This window comes from Heliconius melpomene, chromosome 17 (genome assembly GCF_056956725.1).
Source record: "Heliconius melpomene rosina isolate 202511_hmr_F chromosome 17, ASM5695672v1, whole genome shotgun sequence".
NCBI lineage: Eukaryota > Metazoa > Arthropoda > Insecta > Lepidoptera > Nymphalidae > Heliconius > Heliconius melpomene.
Window position 1 is genome coordinate 6168587 of NC_140405.1, and position 20399 is coordinate 6188985.

The 20399-nt window shown below is 31.4% G+C and overlaps 1 protein-coding gene across 1 annotated transcript; it reads left to right on the forward strand.

Moving 5' to 3' along the window:
* The first annotated feature begins 9956 nt into the window (after positions 1-9956).
* On the forward strand, positions 9957-11774 carry Mp20 (muscle-specific protein 20 transgelin). The gene is made up of 4 exons (XM_085200754.1): positions 9957-10117; positions 10392-10603; positions 10801-10921; positions 11314-11774. The coding sequence occupies exons 1-4, from the start codon at positions 10088-10090 to the stop codon at positions 11503-11505; spliced, it is 555 nt and encodes a 184-aa protein (XP_085056880.1). The 5' UTR covers positions 9957-10087; the 3' UTR covers positions 11506-11774.
* Positions 11775-20399: the final 8625 nt, after the last annotated feature.

The following is a 20399-nucleotide window of genomic DNA, read 5'->3' on the forward strand; positions in this document are numbered from 1 at the left end:
AAGCAGCTACTATCCTATATACCTCCGGTGCATCATGCATATTTTGAAACACTACCACATGCAGAGAATAAGTAAATTTTTGTAATGACAATGTAATTGCCGTCTAAAATAAAATTTTATGTGTTGTTATGCGTATTTGTAAACAAAATGATATGAAAATGAAGTATATTTTAAGCGATATTTGATTTTTCAAAATTGAAATTAAACGATTTTTACAATTGTCTAATTTTGAAAGTGGTGTAAGTCCATTTGCAGCACATAAATATGTGTTATCGTAGTCTAATTAGTCAAAAACAAATTTATATAAACAAATTAAATGTAGATAAAACAATAGAAACAATGCCAGGCCTCATATGATTTGCCTATATTTTTAAATCAACAAATATACTAACCTTTAATTTTCTCGACACAAAAGAAAATGGACTTACACCACTTTCAAAATAAATGGGCCATATAATACTTTGTTCAAAAATATCTACAATGAAACGATGAAAGATTAATGTATTTTTTTCATTGTACTAATTAATAACACAGAGTGTCTTAACACTACGTTTTCCTCTTCCTAATCTGCCATGTGCAACGAAATGCTGAAACAAAATATTAAATAACTAGAAATATTAAGCTCAACCCTAGTTATTAGTTACTAGCGGACCCGGACGCGGCTACGCCTGCTTGAAATATAAGAATTTAATTTCTATAGAAATATAATTTGAATCTAGATGAAATGCTAAAAGTGACTATTATATTTATTTTCATAACGATGAATATCAAAATGACGCGGTAACGAACGCGGTCGCGTAGCGACGACGGTTGTTATTAACATGGCAGAATAAATTGCATGTCAAATTAGAAAGTATTTTAATTTATTAGTATATATGTGTAATGTAATGTTATATAGCCTATAGCACTTCTGAAGAATGCAGCTTTCATACAAAACAAAAACAAAGTAAATCGATCCAGTAGATCCAGAGATCTTAGCGTTCAAACAAACAAACAAACAAACAAACAAACAAACAAACAAACTCTTCCGCTTTATTATATTAGTATAGATTGCTAATGCAGTTGCTCTATTATTTGACATACGGCTGTAGTGACCTTCATCAAAATGCTAAACCAATGTCGTTTTACAAGTATTTTATATTTATAGCTTGCTGTTTAAATATATTGAAAATCTATATAAAATGTAAATTGTATGAACTGATTATCTTTCCATTTTTTCCATTGAAAAACGGACAAAACGCCTGTTTTCCGAGGTACGCGTAAAGTTTTTCATTTTTACGAAAACGACAATTGAAGATTATTATAGAATTTTCATTGATTTCTTAATTAAATAACAGAATCATAGAATATTTTATTATTAGAGGCATCGTCAGAAAAAAGATTGTCAATTTTTATTTTTGCTTATGTTCTTTTTAATTTATCTGAAAGTTTTCTAATGAGCGAGTTTTAAAGTATTTTTTGATGCTGATTAAAAATATATAGTATACAAGTAACACATTCTCTAGACTGATTCTCCATTTTTTGTAATGTAAGATAAAACTGCTTATTTTATTACATCAGTTACATCATTTATTTAATAAAAACATGAACTAATGTTACCTAGATTTATAAGACGAACCCTATGTATTTGACTTTGACAGACCCCAAAATTCAGATTTTCTTCTATACTGATATATCTTAAAATGTTTATATGAATGTCTATGAGTGAAAAGTATTATGAGAGCACTAATAAAACAAAAACATCTTGCTTTAATTTGTAAGTCATAGTGTAAAATATCGCTCGTATCTGTCAAAGTTAGTAAGGAAACCAGTAGAATATCCATACAAATTCAATGTGATATTTTTATTAAAATTGATTGAATTAGTGCACCGGTAGGTACTTTATGTACAGGAAATTATTTTAGTTGCTTAGTGTAGGCGTCTGACATTATTTGCCACGTGTGAATAATAATATCAAATCAAAAATATCACGACACAGCCAAGTCTTGGAGTAGTGACGAATTGCTTCTGGATTCAAATTGTTTCTAGAAAACTAAAGTTCATTAACGTCTTTCAATAACCGTGCCAAACAGAGTTTACTCAAAGTCACGCATCGTCCGTAGGCGTGATATGTATCAACGTGAAATCATAAAAAAACATCTTTTTCTCTTTTTATTTTGTAGGTGGTAATGTTTATTTTTTTAAATATGTAGCTCGAAATTTTTTTATGAAACATTCCAGTTGAAATAAGACTAGTAATAAGATATGTACCTAATAAAAGATAAGTAAACGAAAAATAGAGTAATCACAGAGTACCATCAAAACAGCTTCACACTGTATCCCTCATGTTGCAGGGTAGGCAGAGGGAATCTAGTGTTTTTTTTTATTAGTTCAATACCACTACAGACAGTTGGTCCGTATACCTTTGTCTAGTGTGCTCGGTTCCTCACTTTCCGTCGATTTTTTCGAGACATTGCGTGTTGAGTGGCAAAACTCAACACCTTACTTTATTGCCTTGGTGCCAGATCGAAGATATAAAAGTATTAATAAACAATAATTCATTCCCGGGAGAGGGAATTGCATCGACAACTATAGCATCAAAACAATTAACCAATTTACTAAAACCTACAGAGATAATAGTACCTATGCTACGACGTTTATATACCCTTCATCATTACAATTCAATTGAAATTAAAATAATAATTAAATAGCTAATTTACAAGTCCCAATAGGTCTTCACGTTCGGCAGAACCCAAAAAACATGGAGCTGTGCAAACATCATCAGCCAGCACTACGAACAAACAGGGCGTGCGTATGATTGTATGAGTACGTTTTTTCACATAGCCCAATAGCCCAATCAGCGCCAGTGCCAGTGGCAGTTGCAATTATCTCTCGCACCAAATCGAATTACGATCAATTCGGATTTGCGCGCATTCGAACGAATATAAAACGGTTTGCATTAAAATTTTGCGCGCGATGCACGGGATGCGTTCCCATTAGTCGGGTCGGACTCTAACTTTGTTTGTTCGCTTTGACCTGCACGTTGTGAGGCTTTATTGTGAGATATCTGTGGAATTTTTTGGTTGTTATCTTTATTGATAACGTACATTATTGCATTTTCTTTTCAAAAAATCGAATTGATAAGGTTTGATGATATCAAATTCAGGTGATAAATAGAGATCGAAGTGTTTTAATCCTAGTTTCTTTTCTATAGGTACATAAGATGTGTGATATATTGGAAGCTGAACTATACAACATTTTAAAATTAAAAATTATTATGTAATTTGATCGTAGGCTTTAAACCTGCAACTATTGGATACTCCGTCATCCGTATCTAAACGCCCTAGACAATTAACTTAATGTTCACATTCTGTTACTGTCGATATTTTTTGTACAATCGTTATAACAAACAAAACATACAATTTGCCTAAAAGATATTTACTATTTTTTATATTATTGAAAATAATAATATCTTCTTGGCAAATGATCATTCTTTTTATATTATCGATAAATATTTTTCCACAAACTTCACCTCGAATTGAAAACATCTTGGATTTTCATTTCAAATTTAATCGCTTCGCCTACGTTCAAAATTGTATGAAATTTCAATTAAACAAGAAAAATGTAACTAACTTAAAAACACAAAAAATAAACATTTATAATAAAAAGTAGTACCTATAAATTCTCTACATTCCAAAAAAATATACAAGGCTTTTTATTGTCCAATATTTCAGGTATGGTTTCAAAATCGACGAGCTAAATTTCGGAAGCAAGAGCGGCTGGCGCAACAGAAGGCGGGCGAGGCTCCGGTTAAGGCCGAGGGCAAGCGGGATAAGCCGGGCTCCCCTGCCACGTCGCCGCATCCCGCACCGCCTACGCAGATCACACACCATTCTTTACCACATCTGTCTCCTCCTGATCTCAAGCCTATAACTTCTGCAGGTAAATACAGATATCAATTTATGCTATAGCTATAGAATGATATGTATATAATTTTAGAATTCTGTGTTAAGAACATAATTTAAGAATTATATTTAAATATTCATTCGGAAGCTGTATAAGGAAATTGAAAATAAGTAAGTAGCAAGTATTGTCATTTCTTTGCTTGTTTCACTATACATCTATTTATTCTATTTTTTGATATTAAACAAACAATATTTGCTAAGAAATATAGAATTATTAACATTTCGTTAGTAAGTAAATGGTATTTAGATATCTTTTAAGCCCCGGACAGTATATTTTAATATTAGAATTACTATATTCACACTTCTCGTTTTTATGATAATCTGAACAATTTAAAAATAAGCAACTTTTCCAATTTAATTTAAAACTTACATTCTTCGAATTCCATCAGAGAAATTATTATACGGTGTCACATCTCGCCTACCTTATCTTTCTAAATATTGCAAAATATAAGTTTTCATTGCAACATTTATGAATAGTAATGGTATTTGCAATACAAATGTATATAATTTACTTCATAATTTAAAATTACATTTTTTTCTTATTTAAAAGATAATTAGGTGTTTATTGTTTTGTGTTTGATGTTGTTGTTTGTTACATATTTAACGTGTCAATGGACTCTACTTTTATATAGACGACAAAAATTCAAAGTTCAAATTGATTTGACAAGTGGACTTTATTTAAAACTTTAATTTTATAGCGGTTATACAGTTCTATTTATAATATTTGAGTTTTTTTTATATATTCATAGACATTGATCTTCGATATAATAAAGTAGTGAGTCATACATTCCGCCATATCGCGGCCCAATCGCACTATTTCAGCGACTGCGTGGGAGAACACAACAAGGCTGATTTCGACAACAGAAATGTGTGTCCTCAAAATAGAATTTAAAATTAGAACATACATTGAAATGTGATCGTCCAATGACAATATTTCAATTTGCATTTATTTTTAGACATAAGGAAATTAGGCCAAGTTCAACAATTTAAAAAAAAAAAGAACTTTGACAGCCCTACTTGTAGATGTAGAAGAAATAAATATTTTAAATTTAGTTTCTAACAATGAGGCACATAATCATTATTAGTGACCATTAAACAGTTGTTAACAAGAATATAAAAACAATAAAATTGTAGATTTACACCGTAGATTTAACAAATTCTTATTTATAACGTCGACTGCAATATAAATACTTACAACGGAATATCAAAGAATAAGATCGTGTGGTAGATGGTTGGGTGTCGTAGAGGGAGTATAATGACTTGTGGCTGGTTTAATTACATTACCGCCACCACGTCACGCAGAACCATGCTAGATTTTCGCTTCGCTTCGCCTCATTTGCGCTAATTGTGCGCGCGATTGTCACTCAGGCTTGAATAAACAACGGAGCGGCGGCAAGGATTAGGTGATTACCGCGTAATTGCGTTACCACGATTATTTCATATCCGCGAGCACCTGCACCTGCATTCTGATTTCAGATTGCCCTAATTGCAATTTAGTGCCGTTTCTATGTGTAACTAACGTTCATTTGTAATTAAGTTAAATTTAACGTTGGTAGGATTTGGATATTTTAATTGAAGATATGTGATTTTGATTATAGAGTTATCAAGGTTTAATTGTAACTTTTCTAGGTGTATACATTTTTAATACTTTTTGCAAAGTGTTCTTTTTAAAAATATATCTAATACTAAGAGACTAGACGAGGTGTTTAATAAATATAATTAACGTATTTACTACATAGCCTTCACAATTGTTTGTTATACCGTTTTACTATATTATTATTTCAAATTAAGAATTAGCTTAAATATACTGATGATCAATTTAAAATTATAAAGATATGTTTTAACAATTGTATTGTTTTAAGCGCTCACGTAAAATAACCAACAATAGGGCAGCAATGAAGAATAATAGAGAAAGAGATTATTTTCTTTATTAAATTAAGATTGAAAATATATAATCTTTATAATGCATTTCATTACAACATCTATTATCTATTATATTAAAAATAAGTTTGAGTGTGATTATTATAATAGGAATAAAAGTACTTATTTAGATTAAAAAAGGTATTAACAAGTAGTACAATCAACTCTACTCATTGCTTGTATCTTACTTACATGATAGTTAGGAAGGTACTATTTACAAGATGAAATATTTACATTAATTTTACAGACAATATTGAACTCTCTTCTTTTTGGCTTTATAAATGATAGTAAACGGAAAGATAACGTTAATTTAATGATTTTATAACAAAAATGCTAGGATTTAAACAAAGACCAATGACGTATAATACATAAAATTTTGTCGTGATACGCATATTAATTTGTTTTCTTTTCTTGGCGTAAAAAGGATACATATTTTGGAGATAAATTCCTACTTTCAATATAAATATACCTAATAACATTTAATTGTTTTGCTTTTAAAATATTATTAGTTCTATATTTATTAAGAAACCGTGTAAAAAACGTAGCTATTAGTTCTAATTGTAACATAATTTATAAATAAATACTTATTTTAGATGCTGTAATATAATTAATACCTGTACGTATATTTATTACAGCTAACAAACTATGCGAGGAGCTTAACGGTGTAGGTAGCGGAGTCTCCGAGCCACCAGTGAGCGGCGTGGGGAGCGGCAAGTGGACGGGTGGCTGCGGTCTCCTGCGCCAGCCCACGGGGTTCCCGCTGCTGGGGGTGGCCCCACCCAATTATTTACTCTCGGACCATCTTGGAACCCTCGCTAAAACAAACAACCATCTTTTCTAATGGTCACAATATTTTAACAACCCGACTGCTCATCACCAATACAATCAGAAGTTTAACTAGGACTGATGTCGAATCAATTGTTCAAGGTTTGAGTTTCGGGAGATCAGAGCAGTGGTGGTAATACCATATATGACAATTTAATGAACTTTGTGTAGTGAATTAATGATATAAAAAGTGAAGAATGACTATCCAAGTGCCAAACTATTGTGTCCATTAAATGTAGGTGTATCGCAATATTTAAGTATATAAAGACTTAGGTGTTGTTATTTTAATATTGGAGAAGGAAGTGGGTACTCTTATTATAATTTCAAAAAGAGTTTTTTGTGTAATTCGTTTGCTTTAGATATTCAATGATTTTATTCTGGACTTTCTATATGAATGAATTAACTGTAATAACGACATAGTATTAATGTATATAAAGTATGTTGTATACGCCCTCTGATTTCTATATAATAAGTAATAAAAACTATTTCATCATTTCTAGTCCTAGTAAAAATCATTTAAAATAATTCTGATATTAGCAGACGACTGCGTTGTGATAAGAACTATTAAATAGGTAAACGATAATCTAGTCAAATAAAAAACTTAGTCAATCCTATTTATTTATTTTTTTTTAATTTTAATAATATTAATTATTTCTCAAAGATTTATTTATTAATTACGATTTGGTGATATTTTATAATGTTGTTCGTTTGTCATCAGTATTACAAAAAAAACTATTCGAACAATATTGTAAATATGTATGTAAATTATTGTACATATGTATTATGCATTGTAGTGTTGTACCCTGAGTGTATGTAATAGTGCTGATGGCTATATGGAGGGTGTTTTAATAAAGAAATCAATAAATCCTTTTATTTTATTTCTTATATACAATACATATATTTTACGTTATTTTTAATAGTGAGGTCATTCACTTAAAATATCTATTTATTAAGTAGTGAGGCCAGTCGTGGTACAGGGCCACAAGTGTGTGACTGTAAGCGCGACTAGTTGTGGCCTTGTGGGTTCGGTCCCCATTCGATATCTATATAAATTTATATTTTAATTTCTCTGCTCTGGTGTCGAGGCAAAGCGCGGCGTTGATTTCCGCCACTCACTCGAATGGAACGGAGTGTCTTAACATTAGGTTTCTCCTGCCTACTCTGCTGTGTTCGGGATGCATCGTGAAGATGATTTTTTTTTTTTTAAGTAGTTTTTTTTAGAAATTTTCTGAAGGAAGACCGAAATTATCGGCCAGTATTATACAACTAATTTCATTCTTACATCATGTGCTACTATTCTGTAAAATGATTTTATCATTGAAATACATTGTTCATGAAATGTTTTTAAATATTTTCAACACATTAATAGAGCGCCTTATTCAAAAGTGCCACTAATTTATAATGCAAATTTATGTTTAAATTAGTTTATTCTTGCGATACTTAAATATTGCATAATATTCATAAACATGTGTGTAAAAGACATTCATTTTTTATTTATACTTAAATATCCAGTAAAAAGCTTTATTATATAATTATTTTAAAGTGTACCTGTACCTAAAACATTTCTTACATGTAGTGAGTATACATATTGGATGAAACATTTGAAGCGGATATACGGAGGGAATAACTAGATTGCTACCAGAAAGTAATTTCATTTTTAATTCAAATACTTTTTGATTTTGTTTGCAATAAATACAGAAAAAAGAATATTACTAATTTTACGCTATCTGGAATGTTGATTATTTTAAACTTAACTTATCTTTTTGATCTTGATTATTTTAAACTTAATTTATTATAAACAAAGTGTCTTTGAAAAAAAAAACAATCAAAATAAGCTTCTACAATACTCGAAGCTCTTATATTAGATACCAGTTACCATAGAATTTTAGCATGATGACGTTTGTAATGTATTTTTAGAGTGCACACAGATCTCTTTAGAGTACCTACTCTGAGAGATTTTAAAATGCTATGAATACGAAGTACAGTAATAAAAAAGTAAAATATATTTCACAATTGCTTTTAACTTTTGATTTATCATATTGTTGAGTATATATGTATATTTAAATATTATAAACGTAAAGTATGCATAACACCGTCTATAACGCGTGGGGGATCGGCGACAATGATAAATCAGCGGGTTCTCTTAGGAGCGGTGGGCGGCCAGACGCCTTGGCGATGATGTGGCCCGAGCATCACGCCCGCCCTGACGGCAAGTTCTTGAGGTATACCTATTCAAATATCTTCGGTTAAAAAACGATACGACAATACAATAAAATAAGTTTTGTTTTTTAAGCTGTTCAGTTGTCACCTTAATGTTATACAAGTCACGTAAAAGTCTACCATTAAAGCCAACAAAGCACCTGTAGCTCCTATGGTGTTACACGGGGTCATGTGCGACGGTGATCACCATCAGGTCACCAGTACGCTCGTTTACCTTGTCTTTTACCTAATACATACATAAATTATGTTAGCTACTACTAAATTCTTTATATCCTTTCTGAATTTTGTTATAATTGAACTTTTTTAAAACACCTTTGAATATTTTTCAACGAGGAATTTTTTTTTACTACTTATTCTTACAATTCAGCAGTTTTATAATTAACGAGCTTTTTCATATAATTTGTCTTTATCTCTCACAGTTTTTTAATATATTTTTTATTAGGTATATGTATTCTTAAGAAAAATAGCATAGCATATAAATAGATAAATCATTAATTTTACCATTTAATATGAAGCTAAATTACTTAGAGATATTAGATACTATTTAGAGAGGATGAGGCAATGACATTATTAATCATTTATAAATACGTAAATTTCAACTTATGTCCCGACGTATAACTATAGAATCTTTACCTATAATAGTTTTTAGGTAAGCTATTATGGCAGGCCGTCGTTGCAGTGGTACTGCATGTCATTGTAAACGCGATGGTTGTGGGTTCGATTCCCACTCCGAGGATCGACTAGTTGAGTTCCGCTGCTCAACATACAATGTCTCTAGAATTCGGCGGAATGAGGAGAACGGAGTTTTCTTACGTCTAGGTTCCCTCTGCCTGCCCTGCAGGTGTTACAAATTTAGGCTGTATTAAAGCTGAAGAAAAATGTATACTTATACATTCAAAACTACTATAGATAAATAACATGTAGACGATATAAAAGGAAAAATAAAAATAGATATGTTTTCTCTGAATAATGTTACAGTAGCGCCTTTGAAAGAGGTTGTTGAGTCAGAAGCTTATTCCGTAGCCTCGTCAGCGGTGGGTTGTTATGAGCAAGAGTTTTCCAGAAGGGCGCAGCCTGCACGGTCTATAAATACGTGGCGTCGGTTTTCAGGAGTTCAGTCTAGCCGTGTTATCGGAAGAGTGATCATCACTTTACAAAACACAACACTTCTCACAAACATGTCTCTGGAACGCCAAGTCCGCGCTAAGGTCAGTTCACTAATAACTATTAATAACATCTGTAAAATATATTCTCTGAACAACAAGCGGCTGAAATATTAAAAATCTTATGAAAACTCATATCTCTATTATTTTGTCACTTGATATGTACCTAACAATATGTTTCCTTCATAACTTTTTCTTGTCTTTGAAATTATTTTTTATTATTTATTAAGAAGCAATTTACATGTTAAAGTTCATAAAAAGTTCTGGAAAATTAATGAAAAATATTATTAACAACAAAATTCTACTTCTTGGCCTACAGCTCGCCTCCAAGCGCAGCCCTGAGCAGGAAAAAGAGTGCCAGGAGTGGATTGAAAGCGTACTCGGCGCTAAGTTTCCCCCTGGTGATCTTTTTGAAGATGTGCTTAAAGACGGAACTGTCTTATGCCAGCTTATCAACAAAATTAAGCCTGGCTCTGTTGGCAAGATCAACTCATCTGGTGGACAGTTCAAGATGATGGAAAACATTACCAAGTAAGATGAATTCTACATCTTAAATCATTTCAATAAATATCTTAAAAAAAGACCATAGGAATATTTATCTAAAGAATTGTCAATATTATTTCTTTATATTTTGTTTTTTTTCTGTCGTAATAGAGGGGCGTAGAATAGTTGTGTAAAATTTTAAAATACTTGTATGCCAATAATATTAATTAAGTTTACCATTACAGCTTCCAAGGGGCAATCAAGGCATACGGTGTCCCCGACATCGATGTTTTCCAAACAGTTGACCTTTGGGAGAAGAAAGACATTGCGCAAGTTGTTAGCACACTCTTCGCTCTTGGACGTGAGGTACTTAATCAGAATAATATTATAATTAACTACTAAAATTACATAATTTATACGTTGCTTTTAGTTCCTAAAAAATCTTAACATTAGTAAACAAATGAGGCAACAAAACGTATTTTAGACTGTATTACAAACTCTTAAAGCTTACGTTGAAATTAACGACTTGGAAGTCGAACATGTTTAAGTTTATGATAAACATATATGGCTATAGCGGATGGCGCGTAACAAAATGTTTGGGTTCCAGACACGTTTACGAATTGAGAAGTTGAAACGCTGCCAATATAAACTAAAATTTACGATCTTCGCACAACATTACCTCACTTTTCTCAAATAGTTGTTCAAGGTCAGATGAAGAGGTGTCTTGTATCTAATTTTAATGGAGAATTCTTTTATAGACCTACAGGCACCCTGAGTGGAACGGCCCATACCTTGGCCCCAAGCCTGCTGATGAATGCAAGCGTGATTTCTCTGAAGAAGTGTTGAAGGCTGGACAGACTGTAATTGGTCTTCAAGCTGGCTCCAACAAGGGCGCTTCTCAATCTGGTCAAAACCTCGGTGCTGGCCGCAAAATTCTCCTCGGCAAGTAAACGCGTCACCCCAACGCCCTATAAAGTGATATTAATTTTAAGTTAATTTATACAAAACTGTGGATGCTATACTAAGACTGTAAGCTCTTCGTGTATGATGTGTAAGATTGCGTTCTCTTTAAATACAAGAAAACTCCAAAACTTACCTGTACCTGGTAATATCTTATACTACCCTTATAGCTTCTAATTGGTTTTGTAATTAGCATAAGAAATATTATTTATTTCCATTTTATTATAGAATTTTTATAATAAAAGATTCTTTTTCTTAATTCATTTGTTTCCTTTAACATCTCCTTGGCTCTTGCTACCTTCAACAGGTAACATTTTATTTACTTTACCTTAAAAATCAATTGAAAATACATACTTCAATAGTCATAAAGAATGTTATAGATATTTAATAATGATATTTATTGTTCGAAACAATGTAAATATGTATCAAGGCTTATAAAATAAGTTTCTATAAATTTCTAATTGTTTATATTTATTGTTTACTTTACGTTACTATAAAAATAAATGTATCCTTTTTAATTGTTGGTTAATATAGAAGAAGAATTAAAATATATGAAAAATATTAGTGTATTTATTTATGGCGTAAAACATATATTTGAATATATTGAAATCGAAGAATGACGTGTGTCTCTATCTACCCTGATATGGGCGGGCTTAAGAAAGCTGAAAAAATACCATTAGTTTAAAAATCTCTCGGTTAATGAGATTTTATGTAAGTCATTGCACTTTAAGCACAAAAAAAAACATTATGCCTTTATTTGTACTATGAGTTCTTGTCAAATTTCCTAATTGTAGGTAAGCGGGAAATATCCTAAAGTGTGACTAAAATTTCCAGTCGCATGCACTTGTTTTAAATTAAATAAATTACAATTGTATGTTCAATGTATATATATGCCTACAAATTTTCAATTTCTCGGATATTTTCCTTTCCATGTATTGTAAGTTCTCACTTCATACCCAATTTCATAACTGTATGTTCAAGAGATATTCACTATAGGTTTTGTTTACGCGGCGAATTTCATACAAAATACAATAAAAACGATGCATAAACGCTTGTGTTTTTTAGTTGCGTCTATTTAGACGTTTAATATTTTCAGTGCTCCAATGAATTGAAGATCAGATGCACAATATTAATTTGAGCTTGATACCTCCCCGCTCTTAAGGTCATAAGATAAATGATTGACAAACAGACAACAAGGAGATCCTATAGGGGTTCTTTTTTTTTTCTTTTGAAGTACGGAACCCTAAAAAGAAGAAGACAGTAATTTTTAAAAACTTTTGTTAACTACAAATATTCTCTCATGTAAGATTCGAATAAAAAAAAACATATAAAAGATATTTCTTAGTTGCACCTTCATGACGTTATAATATTTAAATTATTGCTAGACACATTGTAAGGGAATAAAAACAGCATTACTTAATGTTTACAAGTACCTGATAAGATGACTCTATTCAAAATGAAAAATAGTGAACGCGTTGAACTCTATTTTGTCTTAATTTTAGGTACTTATATTCTTTTGAAACTGAAACACATTTTTCACCTAGTAGAGAAAACAGAAAAACCTGGAGGTACATCCAAATTTGTAAACGACACTCCTTCCCAAATTTGAATCAAATTTGCTAAGAAAATATCAATGAGATAGGGAACCTGGTGTGGCTTTCCGCCTAATTCTGGAGGCATTGCGTGATGAGTGGCGGAACTAAATGCCACGACTCTCTCCTCTTTGCCTCGACACCAGAGCGAATAAATGATATTAAATATTTAATTTCCTCGAGTGGGAATCGAAGGTCCAAGCTGTCGCGTTTACAGTCACACTTTGTGCCCCTGCACCCCTGCGCATCTTTCTAACGAAGATGAACAATATATTGTTTGTTATTGCTCAATTACTATTAAAAAACTAATACTATTAAACTATTACTATTAAACTATGAGATAATACTATTATAGCTTTATTATTATTTGACATTTTAAGAACTCTCTATGCTTTCCACGTGACATTCGTCACATTATGCTGCAATTCACTTCGATATTTTTTAAACAAATTAGGTACTTGAATATATTTTATCTAAGTCATGTCAATATATTTAATTATTTATATTTATTTATTTATAAAACTTTATACGCTAGTACAGCAACTTTGGCTTCGCTAATCCACATACGTACATAAAATTATTCTTAGTATCTATATTCATTGCAAACTAAATATACACGCATGCCATCTGTTCCCTAGAGCCGTAAACGTATCCGTTCACTAAAGCTCAAAATAACGGCGAGCTAAAATAACGGCGTTGCTTCTAACGAATCGTGTGCAACGCGGTCGTTATTCCCATTATAACGACGCACGAAACCTTAAAATAGAAATGAGCCTGCCGTTCTCTATTTCATAGCGTGGGATTTTATTAATAGATTGCGTACTGTAGAAGCCTACAGAAGTCAGTCGGGCAGCGGTGGTGGAGCCTTCAGCACCTCTGCTCTGGCTGACTGTCTGCCAATAGATGGCGTTCGGCGTTATTCAAGTATTTCTAATATTTTTAGGCTCCGTTAGATGGAGCTCTACCAAAAGGGGTTTCTATCTTTAATAATAATTATAAGTATTAGATCGTAGCTTTAACATTCGTGAAACAGATGGCAGCGCTGGTAAGTTTGTTTTAATTTTTTTTTTATATTTTAACACTATAGAATATAGACAGATATAATAATAAGTGAAAATATCGATTTTTTAAATGATATTATCGTAAAACTTACAAGTATATAAGATTAAAATAATAAAAACGACACGTTGTGGGTTCGATTCAAACTAGAGAAAAGATTGTCGTTGCTCTGGTATCGGGGGAAAGCACGGTGTTAAGTTTCGCTACTCATTACCCAATGCGGCCAGAATTCAGCGGAAAGTGGGGAACGGAAGTGTCTTAATGGGAACGGAGTGTTGTTACATTAGTTTACTCTGCCTTGCTATTTGCAGGATACAGCGCGAATTAACAAAATACCACTAGCTACGGGCCGAAATATAACATTATGTTGTATTATATCAAAATAATTCATAACTATTTTTAATAAATATATGTTTGTAATGGAAACCTTGAAGGTGATTTTTTAATGAATAAAAAAATTTTTATTTTAATTATATGATATTTAATATTTTTTAAAGTTCAGAAGTAGGTATTTAATAGTATAAAATATTTTGAGGTACATAATATATTTAAAATTAGATTAGTATATTATCAGAGAATCTGAATTCACTTAAAACAATTTTAATTTTAATTAAAAGTAACATTAATGTACATAGCAAAAAGCAATACGAATATCACAAAAATAAAAAAACAATTTCAACATAGCAACTGCCTCTATAATATACATATGTATGTTGTTGCGTAAAAATTTTCCTTGCCTCCTCCTATGTAAGATGTTCGATGTATATTTTTATTCGCGTCCAAAACTGGCTCATGTCAGCATATCAGGAGTAGGAACTACTAATCGCAGTAAATATAACCATGACTCTCAAAATACCGTCAACCGCGGTGTACGAGCATCCTTAAGCTTAATATTTATTATATTAATAATTGATTGGGTAGCTAAACTAAGCAAAGTATATGTTTTTTTAAATATATACTTTTTCATATTCTTTTAATATATTTTTTTAATTTTTTTTACCGTATGGCAATATCGCTCAAATAGCTTTAGTTTTTTGTGCTTTTGGATATCTTGTCTATGAAACAAAATATACCTATATTTTAAAATTAAAAGCTCTTTAAATAAAAGCTTTATTGGTATTTAGTTAAATATGCTTGCAATAAGGCACCTATTGAATTTAAATCAGGATATTGCATTTTTTATATTTTATATGTATACACTAACATAATAAATTGTCGTATGTTTAAAATAAATCTTAACTACCGGTGGTGGACTTGCCGGTGGTTCCGTATTAATTTCGGGATTATAGTAACTTATATAACTTTATATTGCTTACTCATTTTGTATGAAATTACTCACTCATTTTGTAGTCTTTTTTTTATATTGTATTTATTTATATTGTAAGTTCTCACTTCATGCTAAATTTATCTGTAAGTCAACGGGAAGTACTCTGTAGATTTTTATTACCTTATGTGGGATATAGAGAGGAAGTGTAGAGCTGAAAAAAACAAACAATTATTTTCAAAAACATTTTTTTATGTTGTGTTGTGACTGTAAGTGTTGAGTGGGCACCCAATCGTTTCTCTTTTAGTTTGTTCTAAAAATAATGATCGTGTAAAATCTGCAAAACGTATTTCTACAGGATCTAGCGAAATGCTGATGTAAGTGAGTAAGTACTGAAGCCCAGCACATGTGTACGCATTAGTTACCAGTATCAATATTAAGATTGTTATAAATAAATTCAACTTTAGTTTTGTAAGGTTTGAATCTTATTTTCCTAATAATTGTAGTAATATTAGTATGTTAATATCACATGTAATAAATATAAAGATTACCATTAAATCTAATTATGTTTTGGCAACATTTAACAAAATATGATTGATTCCATTTCATCATTTCATTTATTTTTGGTACCTAGTTAATATTTTTAGATCACCCTGATCCCTCTCGTAGATTCCTTGTTTTTATTGAAAATATTTAAGAGAATACTGAATAGTAATTAACTAGTCTTAATCCAAATTTATCTACAATGGTTCAACGTAATTTTAGCAACTTTAAAATCAGACCTCACGGATGATTTTGGCTTTTCAATTTTCAGTTGAGAAAATTAATATAAATAATAAATATACAAAAGAAAACTAATGGTGTTTTAAATACTCCGTTGAGTGTTTATAAAACTCCCCACCACCACGTAGGTACAGTCGGACAGTATATATGCAAATGCTGCTCCTCCGAGGCTACGTGAACATCAGTGTGCATAATTTGCATATATAAATAATTTAAGACCCTATTAATACAATTTATCCTTTTACAGTAAAGCAAACAAATTATTTCATAATTAGTCATCGAAAATTATTGCAATCACGTTTTGGCACAGACATTACATCCATCTCCATGACTCCTGTGTTCGTTTGACATTGAACAGAACTTTTAAATATATGTGACACACTCGATGGACATTTGTCTTCTCGCGTCATACAGGTAAAACAGATCAGAAGCTGTCAGTCAACGAACCCACTATTCCTTTCTTCAAAGGAAATTCAATTAGCTTTAGTACCTAGAGATCCTATTTTCGGTAGCTATTGAGGATATGCAACATACGTATATAAAAACTACATTTATTAATCATAAATAATATTTTTCATACTTATCAACTGACAAATATGTGTAATATTTGGACAAGTATAAAAATTTTATACGTTTCTAGACATCATCCTTATTTTAATATCTCGAAAAAACTGTTAGAAAATATGAAAATTGTCAAATCTATTTTTTATATTACTAAGAAATTCACCAAACACTGGCCACTTATGTGTGCCGCTGGCTTTCTAAGCCCGAAATAACTCTGTAATGTCCGCAACATTTTGTCAGGAAATAACGTGTTCTCTCTTTGTACAAGAGAAATTAGGTCGAACCTTTATTATACAATTGAATGTTTAAAGTTAACTTTATTTCGAAATCCAATTATTAAAGTTTACATACGACTTTGAAGAACAATAATGTATTTTTTCATAGTAAGAGACTAACTCAACTATATTTAATTATTCTTAAAACAGTACACTGTTACACTTACACACTATTTACAATACAGAGAAGATAAGAGAATTCATTGTTGTGTCTTAGAGTTAATAATTTTGCATATTTTGTAAAGAAATTAATTCACGCCATTAAACCAAAGGGAATCCAATATGGATGCAGATCAAGCAGATCACACTAAAGGGTAAAATGGAACCGTTCATAGTTTAATACAGCCTAATCCAGGAGATTCTTTCGCAGACAAATTTTGCATCTTCATCGTCGTCATCAGTACCAACCAGTACAACTTCAAAGTTGTACCAATTGAGCACGACATCCATCTTTCGTTTGATTATGAGAAGAGCAAATGGGATCAATAAATACATCCTCCTTTTTTCTTATTAAAAACATACAAAACGAAAATGCATATTTAATAACTACATTAATAAATATTTTGCTACATTAGATCTTAATTTAAATTAATAATTAATAATATAAATAGTTATTTGTTAGGGATAATCCAGATTTAAAAAATACAATGAATACTGCACACCTCTGAAACGTCTATAGCGTTACTGTTGTCTAAAAGTAGTGTATGAAATTTTGATACAGCGTAGGTGGCTACCTACAGTGAAGATGAGTAACACGCGAGGAGTTCTGTAGAGCTGAGTAAGCAATGCTTTTCACGTTATTTTAGCAACAGCCCACGCGCCCGGAGACTGGCCACACCTGCGATAGAACCGTAAACACCTGAATGTTTCTCGATTTTTTGCATTCCATCAACATTCTAACCAATTATTTATTTAACTTTATTTTCAGATATTTTATTATTCTGAGTGAATTTAGTTTTAATATAAATGGTTGTATATATAGATAATTTTGTTAGGAAATTTAAAATATTTATAATGGAAGTAGCAATTTGACCGAATACTTGCCTTTGTTTAAGTAATTGCAATGCTTTAAAAAAAACTTAGAAATTTTAGCATTCCTACATACGGTGGCAAGTAGTCACTACGGGTCACAAAGGGGCGTGAATGATATGGAAAGCTTTGAAAACTTGCCAAGACTCGATTTCTCAGACATATTTTTTTAATTTTACAGCCATGTGATGATATAACGTTATAAAAATTGTAATCTATAAGCTTCACTTTAAAAATATAATATACAATTTTCTCAAAACGGAGCGCCAAGCTCTCTCTCTACGCTTTTCGCCTCTACTCTCTACTCTCTCTTTTACGTCTACTATCATCAAGCTCTCTCTTTATACATGCTCCTCCTGGGGACTTTTCTACATCAATTTCCTACTTCCTTCCTTCCTTCTCTATTAAACATACTACCCAGATACATATCACTTCATTCATTTGTTCTAATTAATTGTTAGATTTTCAAAATATGTGATAAGATTTTTTTTAAATGCAAATTAAAACTTAAGCATATTCAATTTTATTTCATTTCGGGAAAATTTATTTCGGAGTAAGCAGAGGATATGGGAACCTACCTACTGTTAAGCTACTGTACTGTTTCCATTTCCTATTTTTTTTGAATTGTAGAGGCATCTTGTGTCGTTCATGAACTTATTAAATATTCTATTTCCTTGTGTGAATCGAGTGGGAATCGAACCCACAACCTGTCGCGTTTACAATCGCTTGTGCCCTTTTGCCACGACTAGCCTCAATTTCAATATTTCAATAAAGTTATTTATGTTGGTTAATTTCACAAATATTACGTGCATGCCTACTTATATGGAAACTGGTTGCAAATATGGTCAACGCTCTATTTTTGTTAAACAACCTTGTGCTGGACACCATGTGCGTTCTAAATTGATACTCTTAACTTATAAACAGTCACTACGTACTTACAGCTTCACTTTCATTTTTAAAATTAAATTTTATTGTAAATTTGATAATGTGTTAAACATATTATAACCAATGTCCAATTTTCTAAGATAATATTTCGTCATCCAGATCCTACACTTTAAAAGTTATAGCCATGTTATACTGGTAGAATTTCCAGTTCCAAGCATGGAAATGTTTGGGGACGGGGTGCATGTGAAACTAAAAAAAATTGAGCTAAGTATGTATCTGCTAAGTTTAATTATAGATAGAACAGATACAGGGTATTTAGGTACAAATTGCTGAATAGCACATGTGAGTGTATCTAGAGATATTTTCAGGAGTTCTGGCATCCAGTGACTTATATGATTTAATGACAGACACTTCACTCACTATACGATATTTAGATTGCAATATTTCTTTTTAATTATAGGTATTTATTTAGACTGTACTATTACAAAATATGAGTATTTTAGTAGTAATGGAGTAGTAATTCGTACCCAGTTCTTATATGTAGTAAGATAATATTTTTTACATGCCACACTTTGCATATTGCACGCATGATGTTATTTTAGTGAAAAATATTAATAGATAGGCAGGTGTTCTGAAGTTGGCAGCGCACGTAGCACTGAGATCCACAACTGGACTAATTGTGTACCTAGTAAAAATATTTCATTGTTTATCAATAGTAATACTTCACCATTGTCTTTAAATTTATAAAGGGAAGCAAAAAATATATCACGAAACTCATATACTAATACTTTTTTTTACAATAATCTGTAATGAGTAAAATGTGTGTAGAGAAAGTTCACTATTATAAAAATTCGGACAAGTGCGGTCGAACTCGTCCACTGAGGGTTCCGTAGCAATTACGCGGACGTATTGCACTTATTTTGTATGAAATCAACTATAAATACACGGTTTAATTATTGTTTTCTATGAAATTCCTGAAGTTTTCATGTTTCACGTTTTTCCTTTATTTATAATTTAGTTCTCATTTCGTGAAAAATTTCACGAGATTGGTGTTGTATGTACCAACCATTAGGTTTTGATTATGCCTCGAATTTTATACAATTCAGCAAAAACTGTGAATAAATGCTCTCGAATGCTCAATGGATAGGAGAAGGAGCCCTGGTGCCCACCCCAGAAATTTTTTCTAACAAAAAGATTGCCTCGAAAAATTAACAAACTGTTTACACGAACATATCTGTCCAAAGGTAAAGTTCAGGCCACCCGAGAAAATATATCTAGATACGTCAATGAGCACACAACATTCATAAATATACAATTAAGTACTTATTTATTTTTATTGTTGTGACTTGTGAGACCGCACCCTTATCACAAATGTTACAATACAAAAATAAAAATGGCAATAGTGACCAATGGCCATTGTTTGATCTTGCCAA